Source organism: Ornithorhynchus anatinus, chromosome 9, assembly GCF_004115215.2.
Source record: "Ornithorhynchus anatinus isolate Pmale09 chromosome 9, mOrnAna1.pri.v4, whole genome shotgun sequence".
In the NCBI taxonomy this organism is placed as follows: Eukaryota; Metazoa; Chordata; class Mammalia; order Monotremata; family Ornithorhynchidae; genus Ornithorhynchus; species Ornithorhynchus anatinus.
In genome coordinates, this window is record NC_041736.1 from 43,079,417 (window position 1) to 43,100,140 (window position 20,724).

At 37.8% G+C, this 20,724-nt stretch overlaps 1 protein-coding gene across 7 annotated transcripts in view; it reads left to right on the forward strand.

Annotated features, from left to right (window-relative positions):
• The window catches only part of KIF16B (kinesin family member 16B), a 212,348-nt gene that overhangs the window by 26,800 nt on the left and 164,824 nt on the right, over positions 1–20,724 (forward strand). For 6 of the 7 annotated variants that reach the window (XM_029072597.2, XM_029072598.2, XM_029072599.2 and 3 more), the window contains exons 4-12: positions 4,341–4,457; positions 6,903–7,000; positions 8,723–8,832; positions 9,584–9,726; positions 11,548–11,716; positions 11,878–12,009; positions 14,123–14,298; positions 17,771–17,836; positions 20,640–20,699. In XM_029072597.2, coding sequence (XP_028928430.1) covers positions 4,341–4,457; positions 6,903–7,000; positions 8,723–8,832; positions 9,584–9,726; positions 11,548–11,716; positions 11,878–12,009; positions 14,123–14,298; positions 17,771–17,836; positions 20,640–20,699 — 1,071 coding nt within the window. Of the gene's footprint in view, positions 1–4,340; positions 4,458–6,902; positions 7,001–8,722; positions 8,833–9,583; positions 9,727–11,547; positions 11,717–11,877; positions 12,010–14,122; positions 14,299–17,770; positions 17,837–19,860; positions 19,960–20,639; positions 20,700–20,724 lie in introns of those variants that run through there. The other variant, XM_039913158.1, reaches the window with a different exon arrangement.

Here is a 20,724-nt window from a genome sequence, read left to right on the forward strand (position 1 = left end):
ATCCCCTCAGTGCCTAATGTAGGACTGTGCTGTTACAGCCTGTAAATACTAGTGATTGCCAATTTATTTTTTAAGACCTCCCGCTATCTCCTAAAGAATCCAGTGTCCAAGCCTCACAGTCAGGATATTCTTCCTTAACCTAAGTATATCCTGGTCCAGTTTAAGCCTTAGAGAGAGATAACAAGTATTTTCCCCATTTTACTTTTGAAGAAAACTGAGTTTCTGAAATGAAATGATTGATCAGGTAAAATGAACTAATTACATTAAAATATATGGATAGTGGAGAGTAAATTTCCATGCCAGTTTCTCCAGTTTCTCCACATGACTGAGGTTAACTATGTTTAATCAAATTCCTTTCTATCTGTTTTAGAATTTGGAGAATCATATTTGAGTGGAATTGGGAATTAAATTCTGTAGCTGTGTACTTTACAGGCTTGATATGGCCTGCTGTCATCGACAGACTAAAAACCAAGGAATTGTAAAATGCTTCTAATTTGAGGTTGTCAGAGAATAGCAATGAAATATTGATGAGCTCTGTGTCTATTTAAATTCATGTGATAGACAAACTAGTTTTGGGTGTGTTGGGGTGGGTAAAGTCTTTTATGACTTTGCTGTGCCCTCTGGTGGATAACTGTTGGCCTTTAAGGATTCTGAAATGAGACATTGGGAAGGTAATTTCCAAGCGAGGTAGATTTTAATCAGCATTATTATCTTTCCAATTGCAAGGTCTGCTGTTATTTGTAGTGAAATGCATCTGCAGTCATAATGGTTTGGCACTGCAAATGTGTGATCCCACTAAATTTCTTTAAATGTTTCCAAATAAACAGGCTAAAAAATGAACTGGGACCGATGACCCCCCCCCAGCTCATTTAGTCCTGTACCTAAACAAACATGACTATCAGCCTAGTGGCAGGTTCTTTCTTGACGGGACTCAAATGCTGATGAGCTGGTTTTCCTGAAACTACCTGCATGAGTTCCTTGTAAGTCATTGCTTACAGTGAAGCAGCATGGCTCAGTGGAAAGAGCATGGGCTTTGGAGTCAGAGGTCATGAGTTTGAATCCCGGCTCTGCCACTTGTCAGCTGTGTGACTGTGGGCAAGTCACTTAACTTCTCTGTGCCTCAGTTACTCATCTGTAAAATGGGGATTAAGACTGTGAGCCCCACGTGGGACAACCTGATTCCCCTGTGTCTACCCCAGCGCTTAGAACAGTGCTCGGCACATAGTAAGCACTTAACAAATACCAACATTATTATTATTGCTGTAGTGAACACTTAAAAAGAAAACTGCTTCTCCTTTGAATGTGTTTTTAAAGCAAATACAGATATTTGGAAAGAAGTCATGTTTAGCTATGTCCCGACTTCCAACCTGCTGCAGGCCAGCCCCATCAAGGCAAGCAGTTCTCGGTGATTTCTGAACTCTCCCCATACCTGGTGGTGTGATGGAGTGTTGGGAGATACACGAAACCATTGCTGACAGCCGCCACAGGACCCAAGGGTAACTATGCCTGGGCTTCAGCTGCGATTTCATTCATTCATTCAATAGTATTTATTGAGCGCTTACTATGTGCAGAGCACTGTACTAAGCGCTTGGAATGTACAAATTGGTAACAGGTAGAAACAGTCCCTGCCCTTTGACGGGCTTACAGTCTAATCGGGGGAGACAGACAAGAACAATGGCAATAAATAGAATCGAGGGGAAGAACATCTCACTAAAACAATAGCAAATAAATAGAATCAGGGTGATGTACATCTCATTAACAAAATAAATAGGGTAATGTAATAGGGATTTGGAGGACGGACAGGGAAAGTTGTACCAGGACCTTCTGGGCAGGGGAGGCGGGTAGGCATTTAAAATTGTTTTCTGGAAGTGAATCTCCTTTTCTATGGGTATGAAGATTGCACTCTGCTTAAAGCAAGGTTGTGAGTGATTTTCGGAGGACAACTGCAAGCTACTTCCATGAAGCTACTTCAAGGATAAACGTGCTGAATGAGGAGATGGAGCATTTTGGGATTGGGAAAAGGCAGTCTCATTGCAGGGTGCTGGGGGAAGTTACCCAGGGGATGTTCAGAAAAAAAAAATGAAGCCCTGTGAGTTTACAGTAGAGCAAGATATAAGGCAACAGAATCAATCAATCGTAATGATTGCGTGCTTTCTGCGTGTTGAGTACTGTACTAAGCATTTGGTACAGTATCACAGAGTTGGAAGACATGTTCTGTGTCCACAGCGAGTTTACAGTCTAGATGGGAGGCAAACGTTAATATATTAAATTACGGATATGCCCGAAAGTGCTGTGAGGCTGAGGGAGAGGTGAGTTAAGATAGCCAATCTAAGTGTAAGGGTGATGCAGAAGGGAGAGGAGGAGATGAGGGCTTAGGGAAGGCCTCTTGGAGGAGTTGTACTTTCAATAAGGCTTTGAAGCAGGGGAGAGTAATTGTAGGATATGAAGAGGGAGGGCGTTCCAGGCCAGAGGCAGGATGTGGGCGAGAGGTCAACTGTGAGATAGCATTAGCAATAGAGGAGGAAAGTGTGCAGGTTGGGTTGTAGTAGGAGAACAGTGAGGTCAGGAAGGAGGGGCAAGTTGATTGAGTGCTTTAAAGCCAATGGAAAGGAGTTTCTGTTTGACATGGAGGTGGATGGGCAACAGATTGGGCCAGGGCATTGCCCAGGAAGATGCCTAATTTGGCTTAACTTTCTCTTGTCTTGGGGTAAGTGTGCCCTAACCCAGCTCCTGGCTCTAGTTCAGTGGGCTTTATTTTCTGGGTACCCCCCCAAGTAGCTTCTATTTGAAAGTAAAAGCTCACATTTGACTCGGGCTGTTGTCTGAACCTTTCTCGTTAAGAAACAAAGACCTCATCATTTAATGGAAATTTGCTCACTCCAATAGTCAGTTTATAATGATCCACTTGGTGAGTTTTCTGTGACATGTGAAAAAATACCAAAATGAAATTATTTGTAATTCTGAGTCTCCGTTCTTTCTCACCCTGGTGGTCTGCCAAACCTAACTTTCTATGGGATCTTGAGAGGCCCAAAGGGCCCACTACCACCAACTCCATTATTATATCGACATCCTCTGTATTTCAATGGATTAAAAGCACATTTTCATCATCAGCTGATGTATGCTGAATGCCCACTGTGTGGACGTGTTTCTGTGAATAGTTTTATGTATTTTTCTCATTCTAAAATACATGAATATATTTTAAAATCAATGATTTTGGTGCTAGGCATGAATATTATAAACCTCTACAGAGGAAAGAGGGGTAAGAAGGAATGATCAGATAATGCTTCCTTATGTGTGACTTTGGGCAAGTCACTTAACTTCTCGGTGCCTCAGTTCCCTCATCTGTAAAATGGGGATTAAGACTGTGAGCCCCACGTGGGACAACCTGATTCCCCTGTGTCTACCCCAGCGCTTAGAACAGTGCTCGGCACATAGTAAGCGCTTAACAAATACCAACATTATTATTATTATTATGCTTATTTTTATTTGAAGACTTGATCCATGAATAATACTAAATTTTGAATTTTGAATTTTGCCTGTTTGTCTTATTTGCCTTCACTGATTCATAGGGAGGTGGATTAAATGATTTAATTTTGGATACAAAACAGGACATTGGGACAGTACACGTAACTTGTATGCTCTCCTCTCTTTTGCTGACACAAAAGTGGAGAAAGCAGATGAATTATGTGGTTAAAATTTCCCAGAATTTTGTAAGATCGAGTCCCAGAATGCTGTGGAGACTAAAACTGAGCATATTCTGAGAACGCTACAGCCTGGACCTGGAAGCTTGGAAACGCGAATCAGTATAGCTTAGTGGAGAGAGTATGACCTAGGAGTCAGAGGACCTGGGTTCTAAATCTGGTTCCTACACGAGTCTGCTATATGACCTTGCATAAATCATTTAACTTCTTGTGCCTCAGTTGCCTTATCTGTAAAATGGGGCTTAAGACCCATGTGGGACAGGAACTGTGTCCTATCTGATTAGCTTGTATTTACCCCAGCACTTAGTACAGTGCCTGGCATATAGTAGGTGCTTAACAAATATTTTTTTTTAAAAGTCCAGGACATTAAGTGAACAAGAAAGTTAAGGAACACTTTTGTGGAGTCTTTCCAGTTTAGCAAAATAGAATCAAATTTGAGACATTTGGGTATTTATCTAAAGTTGCCCAGGACCATTTTAAAAAATCTAGGCTCATCTTGTGTGAACCTAGCCAGTTGATTATAAAGGATTAAGGTAACATAAAAATTAAAAAAGTTTATATAGTGTCAAATAAAAGCTTAGTGATATTCTGTAAATTGTGGCTATTTAATAAAAACAAACTTTTTTGCTTTGTTCTCAGGTTTTCAAAAATCTTGGCACTGATGTCCTGAAATCTGCATTTGAAGGTTATAATGCTTGTGTATTTGCATATGGACAGACTGGATCCGGGAAGTCTTACACTATGATGGGAAATACTGTATGTAGTTTTTTTAATTATTATTATTTTGTAGACAAAGAATTCACTTATAATTGCATTCCTTTTAGGATTGATAATGTCCACCATGTACTGCTCAACAGATTCTAAGTTGGTTTTTTCTTATGACCATTCTTTAGAAATAAGAGAAAACAGTAATAAGGCAGAATTTTTCCTTTAGAAGATTTTAAATTAAAAATAGTTTTAAGGGCATCAAAAATCAATAATGGATTCCAGTCCACTGTTAGTTCTTTCTTAAAGGCCCCAAAAAGTAATACCTTAGGGCAAAGAGTCATTTTTTCCCTTTTCTTTAGCAATTATTTGAATAAAATCTGCTTAATGTTTTTCCTTTTAAGAAGCACCTTTCTGTCATTTTAAAAGTTTTATCTTTTTGTGTTTTTTAGTTCTCTTCACCCAGAAAGCAGAGAGGAACTTTACTATTTATACATTTGATGGATTTATAAACTGTTGAGGCTGTGCTGTGTGAATAAATAGAAAATAATGAATATTTGGTTTAGAAATATGCTCAGATTAAAAAAATACACTTGAGACTATACCTGAAGTTGGCAGTATTGTCAGAATTTAATTACAGCCAAATAATATACCCTCTGATTCTTTTTTCAGATTAAAAAGATGGTTTGGTAGAACAGTGCTAACTAGTGAAGCTAGCATTTATTGGTTGCCAAATTTCACTGGAGTCCAATAAATATACAGTTGGTTTTTTTCCAAGAACAAAAAACGCCCAGGTCTGTGCCTGCGTCAGTGTATTGCAAAGCACTCGTTTGGAGCAGAAAAAAGATGGCTCATATAGTTCTTGACAGTACATCTCAAGTTGCCAGAGCAATCGGGTGTAATATTTCTGTGTTTGTGAGATAATCTGTCATATAAAGGCATCTTTTAGAGTCAACCCTTTACAGTTATAATCATTAAAAGCAGCCCATACAGCCATCTCATCCACCTTTGGGGAAGCCTCCGGATTTACTAGGAGCTAGAGTACCTCCTTGGAATTTTATTTCTTCAGCTATTGTCACATTTTCTTTTTAATGGAAAGTCAAAAGTGATATTTTGTCCCTATGCTCTTACTGCCTTGGGCTAGGCAACACAGTAGAGCACCCAGGGGAGAATATGGAGAGGAACCTTTCATTATATATTCTAAGTGCTTATTGGGCATTCCAAAAATTCCATTAGTATTAGGTCTAGAGGAAGGAGCTGAGGGCTGGCAGTCAGGAGAGCTGACTTCTAGTACTGGCTGTCTATTCCTGGCCAGCTGCGGGACCTTGGGTAAATCATTTAATCTCTCTGGGTCACAGTTCCTCATCTGTAAAATGGGGGTGATCATATAGGGTTGTTGTGAGGCTAAAGAGGTCAATGAATATGAAAGGTAAAACAAAAGAGCCAAACAAAATCCAAAGGATTTTTATTATTACAACTATTATTGGCAACTGTGTGCAAAGATAAAGGCCCACTCATAGTCATTATTTGGTTTCTGATCTATATTATGTGGGCCATGTTTGTGGTTTTTTATGCATATCTGATAGGAATGCAAACATCTACAGACTCCTTGAAAACCATGAAATTGACTATTAGTTTTGACATATTTTAGTAGTGGGTTAACGGAACATAGATTTCCTGGAGAAAATATATCAGTGTATGGATAGGTGTCAATTCCAAACAGCCTTTTGAACCTGATTGCCAACCTACCTCTCCCAGGTAGCTGATAAAAACTGTAAATTTCCAATCAAGGCTGAAAAGTCCCCAGTTAGTGGCTTTCAGACCTTGTTGCTTTTAGAAACCTGTCCCTCTCACACACCCTCACACTCCAAAATATGTATTTCTCTTTTGTCCCCACTTTCAAAATAAAAAGTTGGCACCTATAAGTGTATGAGATTTAAGTATTCATTCATTCAATTGTATTTATTGAGCGCTTACTGTGTGCAAAACACTCTACTAAGCACTTGAGTATTCTGGTGATTAAACTGTTCATTGATGAGAAACTGCTAAGTGCTGTTTCAGTAACACATTGTATATTATGTTAACATAAGGCCTACATAAATCTGGAATTATTTTTCTTGATGATCTTTACTGCTGCATTGCTCTGTGCCCTTTTGCAAGTCTTCTCTTTGAATAGGATTCATGCACTGACCTCCAGTACCTTTATTGATTAAATATTTGTAAAAATTCCTCACAAATTAAACTACGAGTAAGCAGGATTTTATATCTTTGCCTTATATACTTATCCAAATTTAGTCATTTAATCACTCTATTTCTTTCCAGATATGGCTCTCATTACTCATGCCTAAATCCTAGACCATCAGGCATGAAGACTAGATAATTAGTCTCTTTATATTCATAATCCAGGATTAAACCACTGGCAGCAGATACATTTATAGAATTATTTCAGTGAATTAAAATATTCTTAGAAGTTTATTTTTAAAAATCTCATTGCAGGGTGACTCTGGCTTAATACCTCGAATTTGTGAAGGGCTCTTCAGTCGAATAGGGGAAACCACAAGATGGGATGAAGCATCTTTTAGAACTGAAGTCAGGTGGGTTTGAAAGTGTTGTGTTTCCCCTGGGATTTTTTTTTGAGAGCGTGTTCACAGGAATTGCTCATATTGCACTGAATACTTCAGCTTCCTGGCACAGAAACTCTGCCTTGAATCAATCAGTAAATGGCATTTATTGAGTGCTTACTGAGTGTCAACTCCTTTACATGGAGCTTGGGAGAGAACAATTCAATAGAGTAGTTTACATATAAGAATGATAGTATTGGTTAAGCGCTTCCTATGTGCCAGGCACTGTACTAAATGCTGGGGTGGATACAAGCAAATCGAGTTGGACACAGTCCCTGTCCCACATGAGGCTCACACAGTCTCAGTCCCCATTTTACAGATGAGGTAACTGAGGCTATGACCAAGGTAACATAGCAGACAAGTGGCGGAGTCGGAATTAGAACCCATGACCCTCTGACTCCCAGGCCCGTACTGTATCCATTACACCATACTGCTTTTCATGTCCTGCCCACAAGAAACTCACGGTCTAGAGGAGGAGCTCAGAATCTAGAGGCAGGCTCACCACTTTGGTTCTTCAGTGGTTGCCTTCTAGTGTCAAATTTGGAGGAATGTGGGTCCATCTGGAGATCTGAATGGTTGTCAGATCAGAGACCCAGTTATTAGTTTTCCATATTAGGCATACCCTTTTACTTTCAAGACTGGCTAGGTCACATTACACCCAATTCTCCTGGTGGGATTGTGTTCTGGAAAAACCTTGAATTTAGGGAGGACTTGCATTCTGGTGCTTTACTGTGTCCAACACCATCTGCACAGCCCCATAAGTCATTTGTTTTGACACAGTTGTGATGTTTCCATTAGTACACTCTATCCAAATAGACTTGCAATGTTGGAGGAAAGTTCCCTAATTCCTAAACCGTGTTTTAAGTGGAAATACACATTATGACTGAATTGAGAAGCAGCATGGCCTAGGGGAAAGAGCACGGACTTGGGAGTCATCAGAGGACCTGGGTTCTAATCTCTGCTCTACTCAATTGCTTGCTGTGTGATCTTGGGCAGGTTACTTCTCTGTGCCTCAGTTCTCCTGTTCTCCCTCCTATTTAGCCTGTGATCCCCATGGGGGACAGGGGCTATGTCTAACCTAATTAATATTTATCTACCCCAGTGCTTAGAACAATATTTGACATAGTAAGAGCTAAACAAATATCATGAAAAACAAACAAAAAAAGGAGTATGCTGTTTTTCTGTGTGCCTAAAGCAATCTTATTTTGATCTATCCCCCAAAAAACTAGTTAACCCACCACTAACAGGTTGAAGTATATTTTAAAATAAAATTATTAATAAAAAGTAGTGTAGCATGCCCTCCCAATTCTTAGAACATGGGCCAGCAGAGACTGTGGCTGCATCTGTGACTATTGGGTCAGTTGGACTGAGCATTGAGTAGTCTGATACCCTGATCTTCTAGCTTCAGTTCGCTTCTGCCCTTGGGTTTATTGTTGTCCTTGTTGTTTTTATGTCTTTAATGTTTCCTCTTTCCTTATAAGTCCATTGCCATTTCTCCCTCTCCCCTACCCCGCCACACACTGGTAGATTTTCAAACTCCTTGGAGGCTGGATACCGAGTTTAATTCTCATCCATGTATTTTTCCCCCCCATACTTAGAATGTGCACCCTCTATTTACTTAAATATTAGTACTACTATGGTTGAGTCCAATTTTGGATCAAACTGTTCTGAATACAAATCTGTCTTCAATTTTAGCTACTTAGAAATTTATAACGAACGTGTAAGAGACCTACTTAGGCGGAAATCGTCCAAAACCTATAATTTAAGAGTTCGTGAACATCCAAAAGAAGGACCTTACGTAGAAGGTAAGAGGATATATTTGGTATATCTGGACTTCCCTAATATTTTTTGAGGTTATATAATATTTGAAATGGTAAATAAAAAATGTGACCCCATGAAAAATTTTTTCGAATTTTTTTAATTTTGAAAGACCTGAGATGGAAATCAAAAAATGGAATAACTTCCATTAAGTTAGCAAGCAGTCAAGTTAAATCTAAAGCCATGGTTTGTGAAATAATTTGGGAGTGTGTTTAGCTTGGTTTAGCTTACCAAAGTTGACTGTGACTACTTTTTCTGAGAAAAACAAGTGGTATACAAAAGGAATGACTTTCTTGCACAGGAGATTGTAAGACAATTGAATTAAAATCGAAAAGTTTAAAAAAATTGAATTTTTAACTAAAGGAAAGTTTTAAAGTAGAAAATACATCAATAGAGTCAAGAAAGGTCTGGATAAATTTATGGATGAAAGGTTTATCATAGGTTATTGTTGGGAAATTTGGGAATGTTAGACGAAACATAGCTATACTCTTATATGACAGAGTATCATCCTTTGGTTTCACCATTGGGCACCAAATTGATCCAAGACATTAAATTAGATGGCCATTGGCCTGACACTTTCTGGAAAACCTTAAGGTATGGTGTTTTCTTCCTAAACCCAAAAAGAGTATTCATGTTTATTGTACATTACAAATTGTTCATAAAGTTTAATGTGGATCCAAATAAATGTATTCTGCATAGATAGGCTTACTCGCTTTCATTATTATTGATTTGTTTTAGATTTGTCCAAACATTTAGTGCAGAATTATGGTGATGTAGAAGAACTAATGGATGCAGGGAATATAAATCGCACTACAGCAGCAACTGGAATGAATGATGTTAGTAGCAGATCTCATGCCATTTTCACAATCAAGTTTACTCAGGTAAGGAAGATGAAGTGGTCTCCAATAACTATGTGTACTTCATGGTTCTACTGATTTAAGGACTAATTATTTTGGTTAGCCATAATGGATTCTGGGAAAGGAAGAAAGTTATTTTTATCAATCAGAATTAAAGAAGTCATGTTTGCTGAGTTTCTCAGTGGTTCCAATCAAAATAATTTGATGTCTACATGTGTACTTTAAACACTTAGCAGGCTTTAACTCTGTACCAGGCATAATAATAATAATAATGTTGGTATTTAAGCGCTTACTATGTGCAGAGCACTGTTCTAAGCACTGGGGTAGACACGGGGAATTAGGTTGTCCCATGTGGGGCTCACAGTCTTCATCCCCATTTTACAGATGAGGGAACTGAGGCACAGAGAAGTTAAGTGACTTGTCCACAGTAACACAGCTGACAAGTGGCAGCTCTTTCCACTGAGCCACGCTGCTTCTCTGAGAGCATAAGAATGTGCTCCTATACTTAAGATGAAGTTTCTATTATTTAAAACTCTGTACAAGGACCATTAGCTGCTCTCCCCCAGGTAGAGTGTGACAATTGGATTAAAATACTAGAATAAGAATTCATTGTAGCCAAAAGCCAAGTAATGTTATGGAAGTGTAGAACAAGGCTATGATGTAGAAATTTCCTTTAAATTTAGGTTAAAGTCCCTACTTGCTGAGAGGGACAACTTTTTAGTTGTTTGAAAAGTTCTCCAGCTGGCATAAGCAGTGCAAAAAATGGAAGGGCAGTATTTGCAAATCCATTCTTTTAGTACTAGAAAAGACTTCGAGTCACATACATAAGGTGAAAAGTTTTCTTGAAGGCATTCACACTGAATCTAAATTAGTTTGCTGCACCTCCAGGAAAGACCAGGCTCAGAATTTAATTCTCAACTCTTGGCGTTAATATACTCTGACACATTTTGTGTTTTGACACTGCTCTTCAGTTTTTTGTAGCTTTAGAAACATGGAACAGTAAAGAAACCATTGGCTTCAAGTTTTAGCTTCTCTCCTTTTATGGAGGCACCTATTAGCACCCACTCTTTGTGAAAATAATGCTAATGGTAATGTTGATTTTAATGTCTGACCCCCCTCTAGACCATAAGCTCCTGGTGGGCTGGGAACTGTCTACCAACTCTGTTGTATTGTACTATTCCAAGTACTCAGTCCGGTGCTCTGCACACTGTAAACGTAAAATTAATATCACTGATTGATTAGGCCTTGAATATGCGCCAAAACATTTGCTCCAAGTGTCTGTTGTAGATAAAAGATATTCAGACTGGACACAGTATTTTTTTGGTCATGAAAAAATACAGATTGCCATAGCTCTGAAAGGAAACAGAAGAAAATAATTTTAAAGTGTTTTGCTATGTAAACTGCAAAAGTTAGGGAAGAATTCTTCATTCATAAGGAACTGACTCCTTTGATTTAACCTAGAAGCCAATAGAGTGACTTCAGAATATTTGAACTGTTTAAAATGAATTTTACCCTTGAGTAAGATTTCAATAATTGTTTAGAGATATCTGTGGTTGTGAGATCAACAAGCATAGGTAGAATCCCCAAGACCCTATTTGAAACAAATTTGTCTTAAACTGAGTAACAAGGGTAAGGTTATGACATGAAACATTGTCTTGCCATTTACTCTCTTTTCTTTGATAGTTGAGCTAAACTTTATTTTTGAGGTTGCATAATTATCAAGACAGGCATAAAATAAAAACCTAAGAGATACCACAGAGACGTGTGGGTGTAATTAAATCTAGATGCATAAACAACCCAGAAGTTTTTTGTACCTTTTAATTTTGGTCTTGTATTTTACCTCAGGCTAAATTTGATGCCGAAATGCCATGTGAAACAGTTAGCAAGATCCATTTGGTGGATCTTGCTGGAAGTGAGAGAGCAGATGCCACTGGTGCCACGGGGGTTAGATTAAAGGAAGGAGGGAATATTAACAAATCCCTCGTTACTCTGGGAAATGTCATTTCTGCCTTAGGTATGTCTCTTCACTTCTGCTAATTCACTTTTATGTATAATGGTACTATATCGCCATGGAACAGTAACATTGTAAACATCATGTCTTGAAGGCTTTTAATCAAAATTAAAGAAGCAGCCTTGATAATTATTGCCTTTTTTTTTTTTTTTTTACTTCCACAGCTGATTTATCTCAGGATGCAGCAAATCCTCTTGTAAAGAAGAAGCAAGTATTTGTGCCTTACAGGGACTCTGTTTTGACGTGGTTGTTAAAAGATAGCCTTGGAGGAAACTCTAAAACTATCATGATTGCCAGTAAGGGGTTTAAGTTGTTTTCCCATATGCCTGGTAGTGAACTGTAAATATTTAGTTCAAAGTGTCTCATTAAGAATTAGTGCTATTTGCACCTTTTTTAATTAATGATTTTTTTCTGGCATAAGATTAACCTAATATAGCTCATTCATTCTCTATCACTTAGCAATTTTTTAAAACTTATAAATAAAGAGTCTTATCCAGGATCTACTGAAATCAGAGTTATGGCATTGTGGGATAAATATGTGAATTTTCTTCTCTCGTAAGGAAGTAGGTCTGAAATCTGTGAACATTCGGCATGAAATTGTTAGTTTAATTTTTGGGTCCCTTAAAGATTTGGCAGAGGGTCACATTTTCATATTCAAATGAATCCTTATTAAGTGAGAGTTGATAGGTTGAAAAATGTTCATTTTAAGAAGTAAAAGAAAATCAGCTTTTTCTTTTGCGAGCACAAGGTGAGAAAGGATGGGGTTTACGGTGCAGGGAGTGAGTAGGACAGGGACCTGGGAGTACCAGGCGAGTGCAGATAAGAACAGGCCCAAAGGTACCTGAGAAGAGCACAGAGGTGAGTCTCTCCCAGAAAACTGGTGGTGGTGTTGAAAATCTTTCCTCCATGTAGTTGCCACCCATGATGACAGTAACTCAGTAGAATGTGTTTTTCACTGGAAGCCATTTTAGTTCCATCATTATGTTGTTTTCCTTGCCATCAATCAATGGTATTTTTTGAGCGCTTACTATATGCAGGTCACTGTACTAAGCGTTTGGGAGAGTAAGGAACGACAGCAGTAGCACACGTTCCCTGCCCATAATGAGTTTATAGTCTTGAGAGGGAGGCAGGCATCAATACAAATAATTTATAGTACATAATTTAAAGATATGTATATAAGTGCTGAGGGTTTTATGAACTTAAACCATCCCCTCTAGGTTTCTCCTCTTTCCTTTGACAAAGACAGGATTCATCACTTTCTTTCCTGAAATCCTTAAGAGAGATTCCTTTCTTCTGTCTGTCAGAGGAACCCATCCTACTTTCCTCCCTAAAGGGAAAGTAAGATGCTTCACAGTCTTCAACTCCATTCTAACCAGTGTCTCAAGTGATCTCAGCAGTGCCTTTTCCTTCGGTGGTCTTTGGCATTCTGGAGAATCAATTTTCTAGTTTTTCCTCGGTGGAAGTGGTATCACTTCTTACTTGTCAGTCCATCCTTTATGAACTGAAGGCACGGAAAATTTTTAGATTTTTCTTGGCATAAACCCTCTGTAACACCAAATTAAAATTTTTTAGCCAAAATTCAACCTAAACTCAAATTTAAGCCAAAAAATATGGTTTGTATTGAACATATATAGAGGTGTATTTTTTTCCTCATGGTTTCACCTGAATGTTTATTGTATTTAACTTCTCTGTGTCTGTTACATCATCATTAAAATGGGAATTAAGACCATAAGCTCCATGTGGGACATGAACTTTGTCCAAACAGATTACCTTGTATCTACCCAAGTGCTTAGAGTAGTGCCTGGCACATGGTAAGCGCTTAACAAATACCATTTAAAAACAAACAGAAAATTATCAATTCTTTCAGGCCAGGTCTTTGAGGATTTGTAGAGGTAAGAATTTTCCTTTTATTATTTGACAGGGGAAACAGAATAAGAAATCCTTATATCTTAACATAAATTGGTGATGCACCTTGCCAAAGAGGAAACTTTAGTACTTTTGTTCTGATGAGATCTTGTTCCGGATAGGTTTTTGGAACATTTTCCTCTTTGAAAGGGATAGTGCTTGCTTTATCCTTTCTCTAGGCCAAATCTCATGTAGGAGGATAGAGTGCTTTTCTCTGCACTGTAGAAAACAACTGATCCTCCTTGTAAGGATAGCAATTTCAGAGCTCAAAATGTTTAACCATTGTGAATTACTGATCTAGGATCCAAGCCCTACTGAATGGCATTTCATTGGTTGCAGGTCACCTACTCTGAATGCATTTCTAATATATTTAATGTTCATAAATGTAGCAGAGAATAATTTTGTAATCTTCCCAGCTTAATCTGACTTTTAAATTGCAAACCAACTTTGTGTTAAATGAAACACTAGTGCTGGGTAAATTATTTTTGAATTCATTTTTCACAGCTATTTCACCTGCTGATGTCAATTACGGAGAAACCCTAAGTACTCTTCGCTATGCAAATAGAGCCAAAAACATCATCAACAAGCCTACCATTAATGAGGATGCCAACGTCAAACTCATTCGTGAGCTTCGAGCTGAGATAGCCAGACTCAAAACTCTGCTTGCTCAAGGGAATCAGGTTACGTTTTTTTGAGTTTTCTGAATAATTTTCTTTGAGTAATAGCATCTATTTCTGGATCTTAATGAGATAATTATCTCCCTCATTATATTGATTTAGGTAAATAAGTGCTACGTGAAACTGTGAATGGGTGACTATGCGTACCTTTCCATTTACATCAAATTCCAGTTGGCCTTTGTGTTCATTATCTACTTTTGTGCATCATTTTATATGCTGCACTTGGTGTGATGAGCAGTCTAATAGCTATAAATTGTGAATTAATTTCTAGCACAATAAACAGGATCAACCATACGCCCTATCAACAATATGAAAAGTTTGGAGACTTAGTTTGTCATTTAAAATCTGCTTAGGCATTTTATAGTGTGAAAATATATTTTAAGGTAATGTTGTTTGCCAATGTGAATATAATGAAGATTTGAATAAAATGGCTATTGTGATGGTTTAAGTTTTGACATATGTTTAGAGTGGGTGCCAAGTTTTCCTTTTTAAGGCAGCATTCTCTGAGTTCAGGAGCAATGCAGGGGAAGATGGTCTCTAAAGGCCTGGGATTTCCAATAGTGGTAATATTCAAATCATTGGTATTATTCAAAGGAGTGGTTAAAATTTGGGAAAAGAGATAATTACAAAAAGAGTTAAGAACAATTAAAGGAGTCAGGAATTGTTTTTATGTAGCTTTAAGAGAATGGCATTAAAGTATTTCCAACTAGGGTAATCAAACAATTCAGTGTACAAGTGAATCAACACATTTATAGGGGCTCACAATCCAATCAATTGTTATTATTTATTACGCGCTTCCTTGTGCAGAGCATTGTACAATAGTCGAAAGACATTTTAGCCCCTATTTCCCTTATGTCCCACCCTTTCCTCTCCACCAGCTATGCGCTTGGCTGTATATTCCGTATTTACCTATGATACCCCAGCTCCACAGCACTTATCCTTATAGTCTACAATTTCTGTTTTCTGTAATTTAGTTTGTCTCCTTCCCCTGTAGACTGTAAGCTCCTTGTGGGCTGGTATTGCATCTACCAACTCTGTTGTATTTCACTTTCCCAAGTGCATAGTACAGTACTTGGCACACAGTTAGCTCTCAATAAATACTATTGATCAATTGATTGATTTAACTCCAGTGGGGTACTAGTTGTAATTTGTAAATTGTAATTCCTGAGATCCATCTCTTGGCCAGTTTTCCTCGTGTACCCTTTCTCTCACTCTTTCCTCCCCTTGTAAAACTCTCTTATCACCCTCCACTCTCTCCCATCTCTATAAACTTTCAATTACTCAGCGTTTACATTCTTTCCCAAACCTTCCCTGTTTCTTGTTTCTTTCCTCAGCCTCTTTGTTTCTGTTCTTTTTGTCCTTCTCTGCTGTCATCCATTTTCTGTTTTCTCATTTATGTCCTGTATTTTTTTCCTTCTCATCTCTGCCCCTTTTGTTTGCCTTTCCTTTCCTTTTCTTTCCCTTTCATCTGCCCTGTATTCTTTTTCCCTTTCTCACACCATTCTATCCCTTCTTCTCCCTCTCCCTCTTCATTCCCCCTCCTTTTTCATTACCCTCTTCTGAAGATCTTTCCACCCTGCTCCCCTTTAACCCAAGGGATCATATTTCCGCTCCCTTCTTGGCCAGTGCTCCAACTTTGTCCCTGCTCCCCAGGCTCCAGCAGTTTTTCAACCATCAGAGGATAATTTTTCTAGGCTGAACCCCTGACTTTGCTCCAGTCTAAGCCCTGGCACGATGTCTGTACTGGCCTGTGCTTTTTTGTTTAATTTTGATTGAGGCAAGTGTGAGTTGAACTGACTTGCATGGGGAAAGATTTGTGTTCCCAGTGTTTTAGACAAATACACTGCTTTCAGCATGGATTTATGCACATGTTAAAGATTGCGTATGTGGAGTGGTGACTCAGCCCCCACTTTTACTGAAAAAGGCCTGGGATTCATATTAATAATAATAATAATGGTATTTATTAAGCTCTTACTGTGTGCCAAGCACTGCACTAAGCGCTGGAGTGGATACAAGCAAATAGGGTTCGACACTGTCCCTTGTTCCAAAGGGCCTCACAGTCTCAATACTCATTTTATAGATGAGGTAACTGAGGCACAGTGAAGTTAGACTTGCCCAAGAACACATAGACAAGTACCCACATATCCAGTCTGTCACCAAATCCTGTCGGTCTCACCTTAACAACTTCGCTAAAATCTGCCCTATCCTCTCCATCCAAACAGTCAACAAAGGAATGGCCCTGTTTGAGCAAAAGCTTTGTAAGGATTGTGACACAGAAGGGAAAAGGGAATACAGTCCAGGTGATGCAAGCAACAGATGTAACAGCAGGACAAAAGACAAGATTTGTTTGTTCCCCATGTAATTGTGACTTGATCCTGCACTGACCTTCTCATCCCTCAGTCTAAAGGGGTAGAAAGACATTAATATAAATAGATTATGGATATATATTTAGAATGCCATGGGGCTGGGGGTATGATGTTTAAAGGGAGCAAGTTAGGGCAGCACAGAAGGGAGTGGGAAAAGAGGAAATGAGGGTTTAGGGAAGGCCTCTTGGAGGAGATGTTCCTTCAATAAGGCTTTGAAGGCAGAGAGAGTTATTGTTTGTCAGATATGAAAGGGGAGAGTGTCCCAGGACAGAGGCAGGATGTAGGTGAGACCCTAACCCTGAAAACCTTTTAATTAGTTCAGGTAATCAAATATAGACATTATAATAAAAATGGGAATTATAATGTCTTTTATACTATGAAATTATAATAGTGTGGGAGATAGCACAGGCCTCTAATTAAAACTTATAATGCTTTATGAAATAGCCAAGAACTCTTACGTACCCATATGAAAAAAGAAATCCCTATGTAATTTCTCCTATAGATAATCTTCTAATCCTAGATTATTATATTTCAAATGCCATCAAGTTTCTTTGAAAATGTTGGGTACCCAGAGCTTCCAAACAGTTTAATTGCCAATAATTACTTATTCTAGTATTGAATACTGAATATCGAATATCGAACCTAATGTTTATATAAGAAAGTTGTCTCCTATATTCAAGCAGACTTGATGGATTTTTCAATGCAAAATGTTGTGAGTATAGGATTAAACTACAGGGTAGTTTAAAATATCAATAGTAAATGACATAAATCTCTTCCAACTATATTTAAAGCAAATTACCCTCAAAAGAACCAACTTATCAAATAGTATCTAGATTTTCCAAATAATATGTGTATTTTAAAAATTGAATTATACCGGTACCCTGGAAGTATTGCCATTGATGTGAACACTGCATGTGAATTTCTATATAGTCATGCATTTTAAATGATATATTTTTTGATATATCAAATTATGATTCATTATTTAAGTTGTTTATCATTCTTAGTAATTAGTGCTTGAGCAATTGCTGGTTTTCATTAGTTGGAAAACTAAATTTTGTAGTTTACTGCTTCTTACTAAAAGTAATACATATTTATATTTTGACATTTAGATTGCACTGTTAGACTCACCTACTGCTTTAAGCATGGAAGAAAAACTCCAGCAGAATGAAGCAAGGGTAAGTTTTGGTTTAGTGTTCTATTTTAACTTAGCTTGTATGAAATGCTTTGCAAGAACTTGATGTGCTTAAGCTCTTTTACAGAGTCGGCTATCTTGGTTTTAGTTAATCATCAGTGGCATTTATTGAGCACTTACTGTATGCAGAGCACCAACTAAGCCTTGGGAAAGTACAGTACAACAGAGTTGATAGATACCATCCCTGCCCATAAAGAGTTTGCAGTCCAAAGAGAGAGACAGACTCTTTTCCTAAGTGAGAGTTTGAAGAAAGATCACTGATTACTCAAGTTTCTGTGAATTATATACCATTTTAAAGTTAACTTCCTCCTGTAACTGAAGATAAGATATTAAAGATAAATTATTAAAGATAAGAAAATGCTTCAGAAACTTGCTAAGTAGTTGGGCCAGTGCTTGGAGTAGCCTGGTGTTTTAAGGCAAAGCAGACTACTGTATCCTCTTATAGGACCTTAAAATTCCAGCATCTTGTGAAAATAAAGCACTGTCCATGAACCAAGAACCTAAAAGGAAATTAAGATTTGAGTCCTCAAGACCATCTGGCTGTGAACCTAAAAGACTGTTGAAATGGTTTACCTCTGCTTCATGGTGCCTTGTTTATTTTTTGTATTTCTTTGGAAACCAGAATATTTGCTGTAGTGATATGAGATGTAGAAAGGGTAGATATTATAAGAATACAAGGGTACAAAGGTGAGAGGGACACTGGTAAATGTGTGCACAGCTGCTAAATATGGGCTAACTAGAATATTGTTGTCATCTAATGACCTTCATAAGGGGCCTACACTATAGTAAAGACAGAAAGGAACTTGAATACCCTTTTTTGAGAAGTGTGAAGTTCAGCCCTGGGGTATTGACATGGGGCAGGGTGTTGTGAATGCCTGTACTTCACCACCATGTTCTGGTTTGACAACTTTCCCCCCCCCCCCATTTACCCTGGACCTGATTTTGCACCCTCTCTAGATAAGGGGCAATTAGTCTCCACCCAAATAGAGAAATGAAATTTAAAAATGCCTTTTGGAAATATATTTGACTCAGATTGCTAAATGGGTAAGCCAAATGGAAAAAAAAAATAAAAGAGCTCTAAGGAAGCCAAAATTCTGCTGGAAACAAATACTTTCAGTAGAATTATGCAGTCATGAATATGTAACTAATGGTGTGTTGATAGCATAAATATAAACATTCCTTTAGAAGACTTTTTTTTTAATGGAACATTACATTTATTACATTTAAACTTCTACCTTGAGTATGTTGGAACTGCTATATTTGTTCTTTGTCTCCTAATAGTTGTCAGGAACTGTGGGTGGCCATCCAGAACTAGGTAGATGAAACTGCCGAACACATGCTATTTTAAGTATATACACGATCTGACAGTAATAGCTGTATTATAGTTTTACTGTTTGGGTAAGTTTTATGATTACCATTTAAGAAAACCATAAGGAGAAACCCAGCTAGGATCTACAGTGACTGACTCTTTTCTGTGATGAAATATATCTGTTATTCCAGAGCTACAGTTCATTCAAATTGACACGAAAAAGGCCCAAGCTGTATACAATTTTTCTTTAAAACTACAATTCACAACAACCCCCAAAATATGCGCCTTTAAAAAAATTCATTGCCTAAAGATCCTTATTGGTTTGGGTTTTGTGACAAATCTAGACAAGCTCCACCACCTGATAAAGAGGGCCTGGAACCCAGCATTAAATCCAGGAAATTATAATTTCACATATATACACTTTTGAGCAAACCAGATATTTGAGGTTAGGGTGATGAAGGATAAAGGAATTATTCTGTAAAATGCTTGAATGTTTAAGAAAGAAATTGTTTATTTTGTGCTTGTTCTGTTTTATCTGTACTCCCCCCCCCCCCATTTGAAAATTGTGTTCTAATGAGAAGTTCAAGGATTGTTTGGGTTTCAGAAAACTCCTTTGTGACACCATACAGTTAGTAGTTCCACTACCATGGGTGGCCATCCAGAATTGGAATACTGTGAAATATTTAGGTATAAGAACGGAGATGAATCATCTGAGCTTTGAGATATCCCTTCCTTCTAGATTCCAGAATTTAGCAAGAAGAGTAATGGCACTTCCATCTTCCATCGAGGTGATAGTGGTGAGGAGTTTGTTGAAAGTTCTATGGTGCTCCCAAAATACTTTGGCTATTAACAAATGGATTTTAAAATCATGCTACCCTTGCATATTGGACATTATTTTCAGTTTGCAGTAGATTAGAAGAAAGACGTTTTTCTCAGAAGATGTCTTCCTTAACTCAGATAATTGAAGAATGCCACATTTAGAAATAAAACTGGGACGATATCTTCAGACCTTATTAATTAGCTACTGAATGAAATTACCTCCTACAAGAAAACTGTAATATCAAAGACTTTCTAATCACTACATCAAATTATAAGGAAAAGTAAATCACTGTTTCCTGGTATCTTTAAGTATAGTCAAGCAAAATTAGCAATTAAATGGGAGGTTGCCATCCAGATCATCTAAATATGATTAGTTCCCACAAAAGCAAATTTTGAGTACAGTGCAAAAAGTGACTCTCTAACATGCACCAATTGTTGCCAGTTTCCTATGAAACCTTTCCTGTGGTGTACTGTTTTGTGGGGAGCATCAGGACAGCAATTAATTGGCTGTATGTCAGAGGGTTTCTAGAAAGAATCACACTGGTGTATGTCTGCTCCGTTTTACTCTCATCTTTTTTGAGGCTGATGAATTAGCCTTAAAAATAATGAATACAAATCTCTCATTATTACTATTCATGGAGGACTTTTTTATTTTTAGGTACAAGAGCTGACCAAAGAATGGACAAACAAGTGGAATGAAACCCAAAATATTCTGAAAGTAAGGATTGCTGAAAAGAGACATT